The 14052-nt window shown below is 48.8% G+C and overlaps 1 protein-coding gene across 1 annotated transcript; it reads left to right on the top strand.

Moving 5' to 3' along the window:
- Positions 1-1040: 1040 nt before the first annotated feature.
- On the top strand, positions 1041-2682 carry LOC123411746 (anthocyanidin 5,3-O-glucosyltransferase-like). The gene has a single exon (XM_045104711.1). It carries the CDS (start codon positions 1069-1071, stop codon positions 2470-2472), a length of 1404 nt encoding a protein of 467 aa, XP_044960646.1. The 5' UTR covers positions 1041-1068; the 3' UTR covers positions 2473-2682.
- Positions 2683-14052: the final 11370 nt, after the last annotated feature.

Genomic DNA, 14052 nt, shown 5'->3' with positions numbered 1-14052 from the left:
ATGTTCCCCCCATTAATCCCCCACGGATCTTGTTACTCTTGGGTGTTTGAGGACCCTAGATGGAAGAGGTCACCTCAAAGCCATACTCCATTGTGGTGAAGCTTCGTGGTCTTGTTGGGAGCCTCCAGTTAAGTTGTGGAGATTGCCCCAACATTGTTTGTAAAGGTACGGTCGCCGCCCTTGAAGGACACCACTTAGTGGAATCACGTCACCTCGTATTGTGTGAGGGCGTGAGGAGAATACGATGGCCTTAGTGACATCTTGGGGAGCATTGTGCCTCCAAACCGCTCCAACGGAGACGTACTTCCCTTTAAAAGGAAGGAACTTCGGAAACACATCCTCGTCTTCATCGGTTCCACTTGTGGTTATTTCTTACCTTTACTTATATTTACTTCTTGCCTATAATTATTGTTGTTAGCATCATATAGGTTGCTCACCTAGTTGCATATCTAGACAACCTATTTGTTGCTAAACCTAATTTGTTTGAAGAAAAGTTTAAAATTTGTTAGTTGTCAATTCACCCATCTCTAGTCAACCATATCGATCCTTTCACTTCCTATCATGCCATTCGACGTGCCGAATGAGGGAGTCCGTAACTAAGGGGTCCTCGAATGGTCGACCCATCTCTTAGAGACCCAGTTACTGATTTCAGCTCATTAAACTTAACAAGTTAGTGAGCTAATGAATTTCAGGATCAACTCCTTACGCTTAGTGAACTACTTCCCCCGTCCGGTAATAAGTGTACTTTTTTCTTTTCTGTGAGTCAAACTAGTTAAACTTTGATTAAATTTATTAAAAAAGGTGCTAGCATTTATGACATCAAATTAGTATCAATAGATTTATCTTTACATGAAGTTTTCAAATATATCATTTTCATGCCATATATGTTGCTACTATTTTTTATAAAGTTGGTCAAATTTTAAAAAAATTAACTAAGTACAAATCAAAGGGAGGGAGTAAATTTGAGCAAAACCATGGCCCACTCGTTCTCTGCTCCGGTGTGCAAATCTCAACCAAAGTTCACACAGGCCAGGCCACCAACCAAAGCTGAATCAGAAGAACGCTCCAATGTCAACGCCAAGAAGAGTGGTGGTCGTAGCCGGCCAGAGCCTAAGCCACCTCGTCTCCATGCTGGAGTTCGCCGCGATGTGCCTCCGTCGCGGCCTCGCGGTGACCGTCGCCGTCCCGGACCCATCCCTCACCACCCCGACCTTCCGCTCCATCATCTGCCGGTACGCCTCCCGGCTCCCCACCCTCTCCGTCCACTCCCTCCCTCCCCCTCCCGCCCTCGACGCCGCCTCCGCCGCCGCCCACCCGTTCATACGCATGCAGGCCGCCTCCCGCTCGCAGGCACCTATCCTGCGGGACTTCCTCCGTAGCCTCCCCGACGTCCACGCGCTCGTCACCGACATGCTCGCCGTCTGTGACCTCGACGTAGCCGCGGAGCTGGGCATCCCAGGGCACCTTTTCTTCTCGACAGGCGCCGCCAGCCTCTCCGTCTTCCTCCAATTGCCTTCGTTTTGCTCCGGGCGCGACGGAAACTTGAAAGATCTCGGCGACACGCCCGTGTCGTTCTCCGGCACGCCCCCGATGCCGGCGTCTCACTTGGTCGACGCGGTGCTCGACAGTGGGACGGACCTGTACGCGACTGTGCTGGACGTATTCGGCCGGATCGCGTCTGCGCGCGGCATTCTGGTGAATACCTTCGACGCGCTGGAGGGCTCAGCGATGGCGGCGCTTAGAGACGGGCGCTGCCTCCCCGGCCGCGCCACGCCGCCGGTCTACTGCGTCGGGCCGTTGATCGCGGAGGGGGGAGAGGGGGAGGAAAGACACCCATGCCTCCCATGGCTGGACGCGCAGCCCGAGTGCAGCGTCGTGTTCCTCTGCTTCGGCAGCCGATGCACGGTGTCGCTCGAGCAGATCGGTGAGATGGCCAAGGGGCTCGAGAAGTCCGGGCACAGGTTCTTGTGGGTGCTGCGCGCGCCTCCTGCCTTCGCCGCAGCCGCCGGCGGACCGGACGCGGCGCTGTCTCTTCTCCCGGAGGGTTTCTTGGCCCCGACAGCGAACAGGGGCTTCGTGGTGACCGCGTCATGGGTGCCTCAGGCGGAGGTGCTGCGTCACTCATCCACCGGTGCGTTCGTAACCCACTGTGGTTGGAACTCGACGCTGGAAGCGGTGATCGCCGGCGTGCCAATGGTGTGCTGGCCGTTGGTAGCTGAGCAGTGGATGAACAAGGTGTACATTGTCCAAGATATGAAGGTTGGCGTGGAGGTGAGAGGGTATAAGCGCGGGGGGCTTGTCACGGCCGACGATGTTGACGCGGCGGTTAGGCAGATCATGGACATGGAGCCGGAGAGACGGCGAGCACTCGAGGAACGGATCATGGCGGTAAAGAAGAGCGCCCACGTAGTATGGAAGGAAGGTGGCTCCTCCTGTACCGCGTTCACCGAGTTTATGAAGCAAATGGAGTAACCATTGTAATTAGTGGCCACTGTCGATGGAGCAGATGGAGTAATCATTAGTTTATGAAGCACCATTATAATTAAACTTGGACTGCATGAGTAGAGTCCAATATGTTGGTCTATAATGTTTATTTTGCTTTGATTCTATATATGCGGCAAATGAGTGTTCTTTTTGTGTACTCTTGTAGGAGTATTTTGTAATTCAATTCAAAACGGCACCCGAGAGCATATGGTTTCAGAGAACCAAAAAATCCTAATAATGTCAAAAGAAATCAAAATGTTTTTCGCATATACTCCCTCCGTTCCTAAATATAAGACCTTTTAGAGATTACACTATAAACTATATACGGATGCATATAGACATATTTTAGACTATAGATTCACTCATTTTGCTCCGTATGTAGTCTATAATAAAATTTCTAAAAGATCTTATATTTAGGAACGGAGGGAGTAGATATGCTTGTTTTATGTATTATCAGTTACTAAGCTTCCAGGAACTAGAGCGCTCAGAGAGATTGCAGTTTAAGAGTATCTACGGCCAGACTCCTCCAACACTCCCTATACATCCATATGGACAGCCCGGTCAGTGACCTGTCACAAAATCTTGACTCAGTTGCATCCCTCATACAAGCCTTATACGTTTGGGTTAACGAACACCCCACGTATACATCTCATATATGAGGCTGATATGGGGACGCCCGGGCGCTTGCGGCTCATTGGATCTGGCTCATGCTTTTCCATCTTCGACCTTCTCCGGCAGCCTGGACGAAACCCTAGCCACTCCACTACACTCCAAGCTCCATTCCGACGATCTTCGACCTTCTCCGGCATGACGATGATTCGACTGGGACCTCATCTTAGGGACAAGGAGGATATGGTCATCCGCATGGCTCTCCGCTGCTCCCAGGAGGAGTGCGCCTGACAGCGATCAGACTTGATCCGGAGGGAATCCATTTCGCTGACGCAAATTGCACTAAGATCCACCAAGGCTGGTGGCTCGAAGTGCGTGATCGCGGCCTCGCCGGATGCGATCACTGTCGTCTGGTGCCCCAACTTCGGGGTTGCGCCTCCCCCTTGGTTGTGCCTCGTCCGTGTTGGAAATATGCCCTAGAGGCAATAATAAATTGATTATTATTATATTTCCATGTTCATAATAATCATTTATTATCCGTGCTGGAATTGTATTGGTTGGAAACTCAAATACATGTGTGGATAAATAGACAATAGACTGTCCCTAGTGAGCCTCTAGTTGACTAGCTCGTTGATCAAAGATGGTCAAGGTTTCCTGGCCATAGACAAGTGTTGTCACCTGATAACATGATCACATTATTAGGAGAATGATGTGATGGACAAGAACCAAACTATAAACATAGCATATGACCGCGTCATTTTGTTGCTATTGTTTTCTGCATGTCAAGTATACATTCCTATGGCCATGAGATCATGTAACTCACTGACACCGGAGGAATGCCTTATGTGTATCAAACGTCACAAACGTTACTGGATGACTATAAAGGTACTCTACAGGCATCTGCGAAGGTGTCCGTTGAGTTAGGATGGATCAAGACTGGGAGTTGTCACTCCGTGTGATGGAGAGGTCTCTCGGGGCCCACTCGGCAATACAACATCACAAACAAGCCTTGCAAGCAATATGACTAAAGAGTTAGTCACGGGATCTTGTATTACGGAACGAGTAAAAAGACTTGCCGGTAACGAGATTGAAATAGGTATGGAGATACCGACAATCGAATCTCGGGCAAGTAACATACCGAAGGACAAAGGGAATGATATATGGGATTGTGTGAATCCTTGACATAGAGGTTCAACCGATAATATCTTCGTAGAATATGTAGGATCTAATATGGACATCCAGGTCCCATTATTGGGTATTGACCGGAGAGTGTCTCGGTCATGTCTACATAGTTCTCGAACCCGCAGGGTCTGCACACTTAAGGTTCAGTGACGTTTTCGGTATAGTTGAATTATTGATGTTTGTAACTGAATGTTTTTCAGAGTCCCGGATGAGATCTAGGACGTCACGAGGAGTTCCGGAATGGTCCGAAAATGAAGATTGATATATAGGAAGTTGGTATTTGGATTCCAGAAAAAGTTTCGGGCATTACCGGCATTGTGCCGGGCGTGACGAATGGGTTCTGGGGTTCCACCTAGTGGGCCCACCACTCCCTTAGAGGGCCACATGAACTTTGGGGGTGGCGCAATAGCCCCTGGTGGGCTGGCCAATCAACCAAAAAAGGCCCATGAGGAAAAAAGGTGGAAAATCCAAAAGAGATGGACAAGTGGGAGAGGAGTCCTCCTCCAAGTGGAATTGGAGGAGGACTCTTCCCTCCTTGCTTCGGCCGAACCAAGGGAGGCTTCCCTTGGTGGGCAAGCCTCCTTCCTCCTATATATATTAGAGGTTTTGAGGGTTTATGCACAACATTTTTAGCCACGTGCTACCCTCTCCTCTAGATCGTAGTTCTTCCTCTAGATCGGTTTTCAGCAGCGCTTAGGCGAAACCCTGCAGGAATAGATCTACCACCATCGCCGACACGATGCCACGCTGCCGGAGAATTCATCTACCTCCCCGTCTCTCTTGCTGGATCAAGAAGGTGGAGATCGTCATCAAGTTGTACGTGTGCTGAACGCGGAGGTGTCGTCCGTTTGGCACTAGATCGGGACGGATCGTGATGAGGTCGAGGGCGGGCTGCGATTTGGATCGCGAAGATGTTCCACTACATCAACTGCGTTATATACGCTTCGGCTTAGCGATCTACAAGGGTATGTAGATTCACTCTCCCCTCTCGTAGATGATCATCGCCATGGATAGGTATTGCGTGTGCGTAGGAATTTTTTTGTTTCCCATGCAACGTTCCCCAACAGTCCCTAGGGCCTCTGGCTGTGAGTCGAAGGTTGATGTCGGCATGCATCATGGGACGTCCGATGTTATGGTGCAGTGTGCCCGTTGTGCAAGGTAGAGGGCGCAGGAGGCTATGGCAGCCCTCGAGGTTGTGGAGGCAGAGGCAGAGCCACAGGCTGCCTTGGACAAGAAAGCCATCCGTGCCTGCAACCTCAAGAAACAACAAAGGAGGACATTTGTGAGGTGACTGGTCATTATCCGGGGATGTTATGGGCCGGACTTTAGGGTTTAGGGCTAGGCCCGATTGTAAATGCTCTAGAAGTTCAAAAGAATCGGGAAATTTTTTATACCCGACTGATCGCTCGAGTCTTAGGCCGGTCACGAGCAGGACATTTGATCGGGGGAATCCTCTGGCCAGACGCGCACACGAAACCACCTTATCCATTCGCTATCTTCTTCCTCGACTTCGTTTCCCTCCTCTCGCGCCCCCGCTGCTACCTGCTGGGCTACGACGCGACTAGAATACGAGTCGTTGATGTGCTGGCGTGGGAGTTGCAAACCACATCTCCCGGAGTTGCAAACACCGAGCTGCATCGACTTTATAGGGGACCTATAACGGCACACGACCGTGTTGTGGTGGCGCGACAAGCGATGCATCAGTGGAGCTGAATGATGGACAGTGGGCCCGATTAATGTTGCAACCGTCTGCGTGAATTGCCGGAACCAGCATTCCAAAGATGAGTATGCGGTGGTGTGACGACGGAGCGCGGTGGTGTGCTGCAACAATGTTGCAAATGGCGACGCAATTTCTTGGAATCAGTGTCGTGATTTGTTGGATTCGGAGACAGAAGCGTCATCACAAGATCGAACGAAATGTTGCAACCAGCGCCGTGATTTGCTAGAACCATTGTCATGGTTTGGTGGAACCGAGTTTCTTCCTGCAAAGTGACTGTGGGGCATGTAGCGTGTTTTCTTCCTTTTATTTTTGCTGCAACCGCCAAAGCAGAAAAGCTACAAACCTTTGTTCTTGTTGGAAATATGCCCTAGAGACAATAAAAAATTGGTTATTATTAAGTTTCCTTGTTCATGATAATCGTTTATTATCCATGCTAGAATTGTATTGATTGGAAACTCAAATACATGTGTGGATACATAGACAACACACAGTCCCTAGTGAGCCTCTAGTTGACTAGCTCGTTGATCAAAGATGGTCAAGGTTTCCTCAGCATAGACAAGTGTTGTCACTTGATAATGGGATCACATCATTAGGAGAATGATGTGATGGACAACACCCAAACTATGAACGTAGCATATGATCGTGTCAGTTTATTGCTACTGTTTTCTACATCTCAATGTATCTGGTCCTATGACCATGAGATCATGCAACTCTCGGACACCGGAGGAATAAATTTTGTGTATCAAACGTTGCAACGTAACTGGGTGACGATAAAGGTGCTCTACAGGTATCTCCGAAGGTGTCCGTTGGGTTGGTATGGATCAAGAATGAGATTTGTCACTCCGTGTGACGGAGAGGTATCTCAGGGCCCACTCACTAATACAACATCACAACAAGCGTTGCAAGCAATGTGACTAAGGAGTTAGTCACGTGATCTTGTATTACGGAACGAGTAAAGAGACTTGCCGGTAACGAGATTGACTAGGTATAGAGATATCGACGATCGAATCTCGGGCAAGTAACATACCGAAGGACAAAGAAAATGTCATACGAGATTAAAGGAATCCTTGACATAGAGGTTCAACCAACAGAGATCTTCGTAGAATATGTAGGAGCCAATATGGGCATCCATGTCCCGCTATTGGTTATTGATCAGAGAGTGTCTCAGGTCATGTATACGTAGTTCTCGAACCCGTAGGTTGTGCACACTTAAGGTTCGGTGACGTTTCAATATTATTGAGTTATGTGTGTTTGGTAACCGAAATTTGTTCGGAGTCCCGGATGAGATCCCGGACGTCACAAGGAGCTCCGGAATGGTTCGGAGGTAAAGATTGATATATAAGAAAGTTGCATTTGGCTTCCGGAAAGTTTTCGGGCATTATCGGTAAAGTACCGGGAGTGACGAATGGGTTCTGGGGTTTTATCGGGAGGGGCCACCCACCCGGGAGAGAACATAATAGGCCTAAAGGTGGTGCACCAGCCCTTAGTGGGCTAGTGCGGCCAGCCCAAGAAGGCCTATTTCGGCCAAGGAGCAAAAAAGGGGAAAAAGGGAAAAAGGGAAGGAGGAGACCAAGTGGAGTCCTACTTGGAGTAGGATTGGAGGTGGACTCTTCCGCCTCCATCACTTCGGCTGAACCAAAGGACGAGCCTTTGGCTGCGTCCTCCCCTCCCTCCCTCTTATATATACTAGAGGATTTTGAGGGCAGCCCCAACCCTAATAAGCCATGACTGCCCTCTCTCTCTCTCTAGATCATTTTCTCCTCTAGATTAGTTCCGCAGAGCTTGGCGAAGTCCTGTTGGATTAGTTCACCACCACCACCACCACCACGGCGTCGTGCTGGAGAACTCATCTACTTCTACGCCCCTCTTGCTAGATCAAAAAGGCGGTGATCTCATCGAGCTGTATGTGTGCTGAACGTGGAGGTGTCGTCCGTTCATCACTATATCGGGATGGATCGTGATGGAATCGCGGGACGGGTTGCGATTTGGATCGTGAAGATGTTGCACTACCTCAACCACATTATATACGCTTCCGCTTAGCGGTCTACAAGGGTATGTAGATGCACTCTCCCCCGTCGTAGATGATCATCACCATGGATAGGTCTTGCGTGTGCGTAGGATTTTTTCGTTTCCCATGCAATGTTCCCCAACAGTTCTTGCACAATGCTGGAACTACACCTACCGTGATAGTCCCCATTGACCAGAGTTGGGGGAGTAGATGTTGCAACAATCAATCGACGAAGCTACCACGTCGAAGCTGAGGGGGGACCATTGGCAAAGCTGCTTATGCCCTGTGGTCGAGCTAGATGGACGATGGTAGAGATGCCTATGGCCAAGCACGAGACGGCCGACGAGTGTGGTAGCGTCCTTTTGTTTTTCAAGTGTGTGCAGGGAGGAAGGAAGACTACACCCTAGTCTGTGCACTAATCCGGGGCCTTCATCCGAGCGAGATCTAAGGGCATCTCAAGCTGTTCGCCCCCAAGGGCTTGAAATAGCGCCTCCTGGGGGCTAACTGGCGATATTTCTGCCATGGGGGGGGGGGGGGGGGGGAGCTCGGGTTCCCATCCGTCGCCCCAAGATTGCCGCCAACCGCGGATTCCAAATACAAATTCGACCCAAGTTCAACGAAAATTACTCAATTTTGGACGAAATATAGACAGTTTCATTCTTATTTATACAAATTTAAAAACATACATAAAAGCCTAAAAAACTACGCTGCTGTCGCCCCCGAGTCTACTTCATGCCGAGGAGCTTGCAGAAGGATGTGTAGTCATCATCGCCGTCGTCGTTTCTCGGTGGGTGTCCACCATCCTTGCTGCAACCATGCCCTCGATCGCCGATGCGGATGGGATAGATCGGCCCGATTGCCTCCTCGTCGCTGTCAGAGAGGACAATGACGCCGCCCTCATCGCAACAGCGGCACTGCTCAGCGATCTCCTCCCGAGCGCGGTGCTGGCGCTCGATCTCCTCCCTCACGAAGTCGTCACATTACCATTTCAGGCATGCGCCGAGGTCGACGGTGAAAGGATCGATATAGTTGACTAGAGGGGGCGTTGAATAGGTAACTACCAATTTTAAGCTTTTGTTTTAACAAATTAAGTTTAGCAACAAATAGGTTGTCTAGACATGCAACTAGGTGAGCAACCTATATGATGCTAACAGCAACAATAACAAACAAGTAACAAATACAAGTAAATGTAAGAAGTAACCACAAGTGGAACCGATGAAGACGAGGATGTGTTTCTGAAGTTCCTTCCCTTTAAGGGGAAGTACGTATCCGTTAAAGAGGTGTGGAGGCACAATGCTCCCCAAGATGCCACTAAGGCCACCGTATTCTCCTCATGCCCTCAGACAATGCGATATGCCGTGATTCCACTAGTGGTGCCCTTGAAGGCGGCGACCGAACCTTTACAAACAAGGTTGGGGAAATCTCCACAACTGAATTGGAGGCTCCCAACGGAACCACAAAGCTTCACCTCAATGGGATATGGCTTTGAGGTGACTTCAAGTGTCTAGGGTGCTCAAATACCCAAGAGTAACAAGATCCCCGAGGGATTAGTGGGGGGAATCAACTTTCTCTTTGTGGAAGTGTAGATCAAGGCCCCCTCAAGCAAACCCTAGAGTATCAACAAGTTTTGTTGGCAGGGGAGAGAGATCGGACTACTATGGAGCCTGGAGCAACAATGGAGATTAGGGTTGGAAAAAGGTAAGCTTCTCAAGGAGGAAGAACTCCTTTATATAGTGGGTGGAATTTCCAACCGTTACCCACTTACTCAGCCCGCATATGAGCGGCACTACCGCTCTAGAGAGCGGTACTACCGCCAATTATAGGCAGTACCACTCCAAGGGGAAGCAGTACTACCGAGGCGGTACTACCGCTGTCGGGAGTGGTACTACCGCCCATTAGGGGTAGTACCGCTTCCTACTTGCGCTCCGGAGTTTGCTGCAGACCTAACCCAAAAATACTAAGGGTTCATGGCGTGGTAGTAATAAGCGGTACTTCCATTCAATGGGCGATACTACCGCCTAGTACTACCGCTCCAGAAACTACCCAGTCCGACACGAAAAGTGTCGAGACCCAGGAGCAGTGGCACTAGCCAGTGGAATTGGCCAGAGCACTACCGCCCCAGAGCGGTACTACCGCGGCCAAGGCGGTACTATCTCGATAAGAGGTAGTATCGCTCCAGGAAGCGGTACTACCACTTGAATCTTTCCAGGCAGGGCACGAGCAAGGTGAGGGACACATTTTGGCGAGAAAGCGGGTGCGAGAAACGTGTACGTGATGATTCAACCCAAACCTTTCCGATACAAACCCCCTCTTAATAGTACGACTTTTCCTACGACTAAAGTCCACCGATAGTGAAACGTAAGGAAGAAAATCGTCGTCATACTAATATATCGAGGGGCATGAACCGTCTTGTGCCATATGAAGAAATACCTGAAAGGCTTAGTGCACATGATTAGTCCACAAAAGCATTGGTATCAATCACCAAAACCACTAGGGTAGAAATATTCCCTTACAATCTCCCCCTTTTTGGTGGATTGATGACAACACGGGATATGCACAGAAGATATACACAAGAAAGAAGAAAACCCTATTATCTATAAAATATAGACATTCTCCCCCTAGATGTGTTCACTATTTGAGTATGCTTCTGTAATGCAAAATGCACACACTAGGATCAACACCCCCTCTATTTTATAGACAGGCACTACTTGCACTAAGAGAATATGAAAGCAATATATATGCAAGAAGTTATGTGAGCACTGATACTAGGGCACAAGATAACCATCTCACATACTAATGCATAGGATAACATTAAGGTAGAATATGTCTCACACCATATGACGTAGTCTCACAAGAGTCTCACACACAACAAAGCAAGGAAAGAAAATGATAGAAGAGTTCACGAGCGAACATAAACGTAGGCAACGAAAAGCACACTTGTGACTCTCACAAATCCCTAAACTTTCTCCCCTTTGACAGCAAGACACCAAAAGGGCATACGGAACTAAGAGGATCCAGGAAGGTGGTAACTCTGGTAGGTGACATCAATGCTCTCCGGACTCACAACCAGGAGGTGCAGGAGATCCATGCAGCTCAGCATCGGAATCCCACGGGTAGTGCTCAACGTTCCAGGTGTCTTCATTAGTTAGTATGTCCTCAAAACCGCTAGAAATGTGTAAGCCCATCTTCCTTCCCATAACCTTGTGACGACTGATCGACGCCTTCTTGACAGCGTGTGCTCGGTACTGACCCTTTGCCTGCATACAAAACAACTTCTTCATCTTCTCTTGCAACTTCTTAGCACAATATAGCTCAGCGGAAGGGGGCACAGCACTAGGAGTAGGGCCATCTGCCGCCACAAAGTCCTCATCCTCCTCGTCATCTTCATACTCTGCATCGTGTGGTAGATCCTGCTCAGGAGCAGTATGAGTAGCCCACTTATCCTTGTGCCATAGCTGAACCACCTTGTGTGATACGAGCTCTCCACACTCAAACATAATGTCAGGAAAAGTTATTGTCCAAGTTTCTCAATCAGATGCATCAGATAGGGCCCATAGATGGAGCACTTACGCTTAGAAACAATAGAACGGAGCTCAGAACACATAACATGAGAAACATCCAATGGCTCCACATTAACCTTGAACTTATGATGCTGGCATAAAAGGAGCATATCCACCAAGTACGAGTGTACCTGATCCAAATTCACAACACGGGGAAAGAGAGTGTGCGGGAAAATGCGGTGCATAATATCTAGGAATGGTTCCAGTACCCAAGTGGACTTGCCCGTGGCGTAGGAGATCTTTTCCCTACTGCACTTGTAAAGGTGGCACTTGTGGGTTGAAGCAGTCTCTTTGTGGGGGAGGAAACCAAGAGGGTTCTCGATCCCACTGTCCTCATAGCCAAGCAGACTCATAAAGGTCTTCCAGGGAGCAGAAAGAAGCTTGCCGTTGGTCATCCAAGTCAAGGTCATGTCCTCATCCATACCCAAATGCACCGTGGCAAAAAAAAAACAACAATAATATCGGCATCAAAGTCTTTGTTGAACTACATAATGTTGAGAATGCCCAGTTTTTCACAGAGTGGGAGAGCAATCCCGAAGTACCTGACATTCTGCTCCATATATTCCACGTCAATTTATTTGACATGTGCAACATACAAGTTCTCCTTCTGCTTCACAACATCATTATACACTCACAGTTGCTTCCTGGTCCAGAAGGGACAGTTGTGCATATATGGATCCTCAGGTTCCCCATAGAGATAGGCCTTGCGAGACATCCAGAAGTCCCTAGCATTCAGAGTGGCCATGGATTGGGACTTCAATGGCCTGACAGCGGACCGCTTCCCCTTGGACTTGGAAGATTGCTGTGTGGCACTCTCTTCTAGAACATTCTCCTGTGGCTGGCTAGAGCTATCTTCTTCAGCGATGAGTTAACGCTTCGAGCTTCCGCGGCTGGGGTTCACCCTATGCTCCTGATGAGCAAAGCTGCCACCTCCTGAGATCCAAAACACAGACCAGAGGGAAACACGAGAGTAAATGATATGCATATGCCAATAAGAAACCAAACATGGGAGAAAAGTTGATGAAATGGGAGGAAACATCTATGATTGTTAGACCAGAGTGTTAGTACCGCTGCCAGGAGCGATACTACTCCTAATAGGCGGTAGTACTACCAAAGGGAGCGGTAGTACTGCTCGGGGCAAAGACCGCAGGGTGGATACCACCGCTGGTCAGATCCCATACTACCAAGGATGCCAAGAGCACATGTTTCCTACTACAACATCAAATCTACTCCCTAACCGCCTTCCACATCGGACTCATGCCTCGATTTTGACAAAAAAACAAAGAATGCATCTCATATTGCCCAAAACCTAGATTTGAAGAAAGAGACCAAAGGAGAGAAGATCGGGGGTAATACCGGCATCCATGGCAAGAGGAAGGGGTGGGGATCAATTCCACCGGTTGGAATCACGGAAGAACGGCCGGAAACAGAGATCAAAGGTGGCCATCGGAGCCCGTGGGTCGCTTGGAGAGAGAAACCCAGGAGGAGGAGTGGGGATGAATGGGTATGGGGAGTAGAAACTGCCCTTGCCAATGCCCCATAACCCCGTGTGATTTCTCATGAGCGGTAGTACTGTTGTGGGAGAGGTAGTACCGGTGTAGGATCAAAAGTATGTCTAGAGGGCGTGATTAGACTACTTGACAAGATAAAAACTTAGTATTTTCCTAATTTTAGTCGTGGGCCGGTTTTAGCAATTATGACTAGTCAAGTACACCCTACACATGCACATCTAAGAGTATAGCAGCGGAAAGTAAGACATGCAAATGTAAAGTAGAGGGTAAGGTAGGGAGATGAAACGCAAAGGTTGACACAACAATCTTTGGTATGGTTCCGATAGATGAAGCTATCGTACGTACATGTTAGTGGAGACTTCAAACCACGGAGGGTAATGGCTACGAGAGTCCACGGAGGGCTCCACCCACAAGGGGTCCACAAAGAAGCAGCCTTGTCTATTCCACCACGGTTTCCATTCACACGGGACTAGCCTCACTCATAGTAGATCTTCACAAAGTAGGCGATCTCCTTGCCCTTACAAATATCTTGGTTCAACTCCACAACACGAAGTAGGAGGCTCCCAAGCGACACATAACCAATCTAGGAGGCACCACCCTCCAAAAGGTAATAGATGTGGTAGAACGATGAACTGCTTGCTCTTGTGATTTTAAAGATAGTCTCCTCAACACTCAATCACTCTCTCTCAGATTTGGTAGGGGTAGGAGAGATTGATCTTCTGGAAAGCAACTTGGGGAGGCTAGAAATCAATGTTCAAATGGTTGGAATGGGATCTCTTGATCTCAACACATGAGTAGGTGTCTCTCTCTCAGAAAAATGGATCTGGCAAGTGTGTAAGTGTTCTAAGTGCTTCCTCTACGAATGAAGGGTAGGTGGACGGGTATATATAGGCATCCCCAAAAATCCAACCGTTACAACATTATTGCCCAACTCGGTGACACCGAAAAGAATCTCGGTGGTACCGAGTTGCACTAAAT

This window comes from Hordeum vulgare, chromosome 7H, assembly GCF_904849725.1.
Source record: "Hordeum vulgare subsp. vulgare chromosome 7H, MorexV3_pseudomolecules_assembly, whole genome shotgun sequence".
Taxonomy (NCBI): domain Eukaryota; kingdom Viridiplantae; phylum Streptophyta; class Magnoliopsida; order Poales; family Poaceae; genus Hordeum; species Hordeum vulgare.
This window is presented reverse-complemented; position numbering and strand designations above follow the sequence as displayed.

Excerpts from the sequence above, each read along its gene's own strand:
- LOC123411746 (XM_045104711.1), top strand. The coding sequence starts at position 1,069 with ATGTCAACGCCAAGAAGAGTGGTGGTCGTAGCCGGCCAGAGCCTAAGC.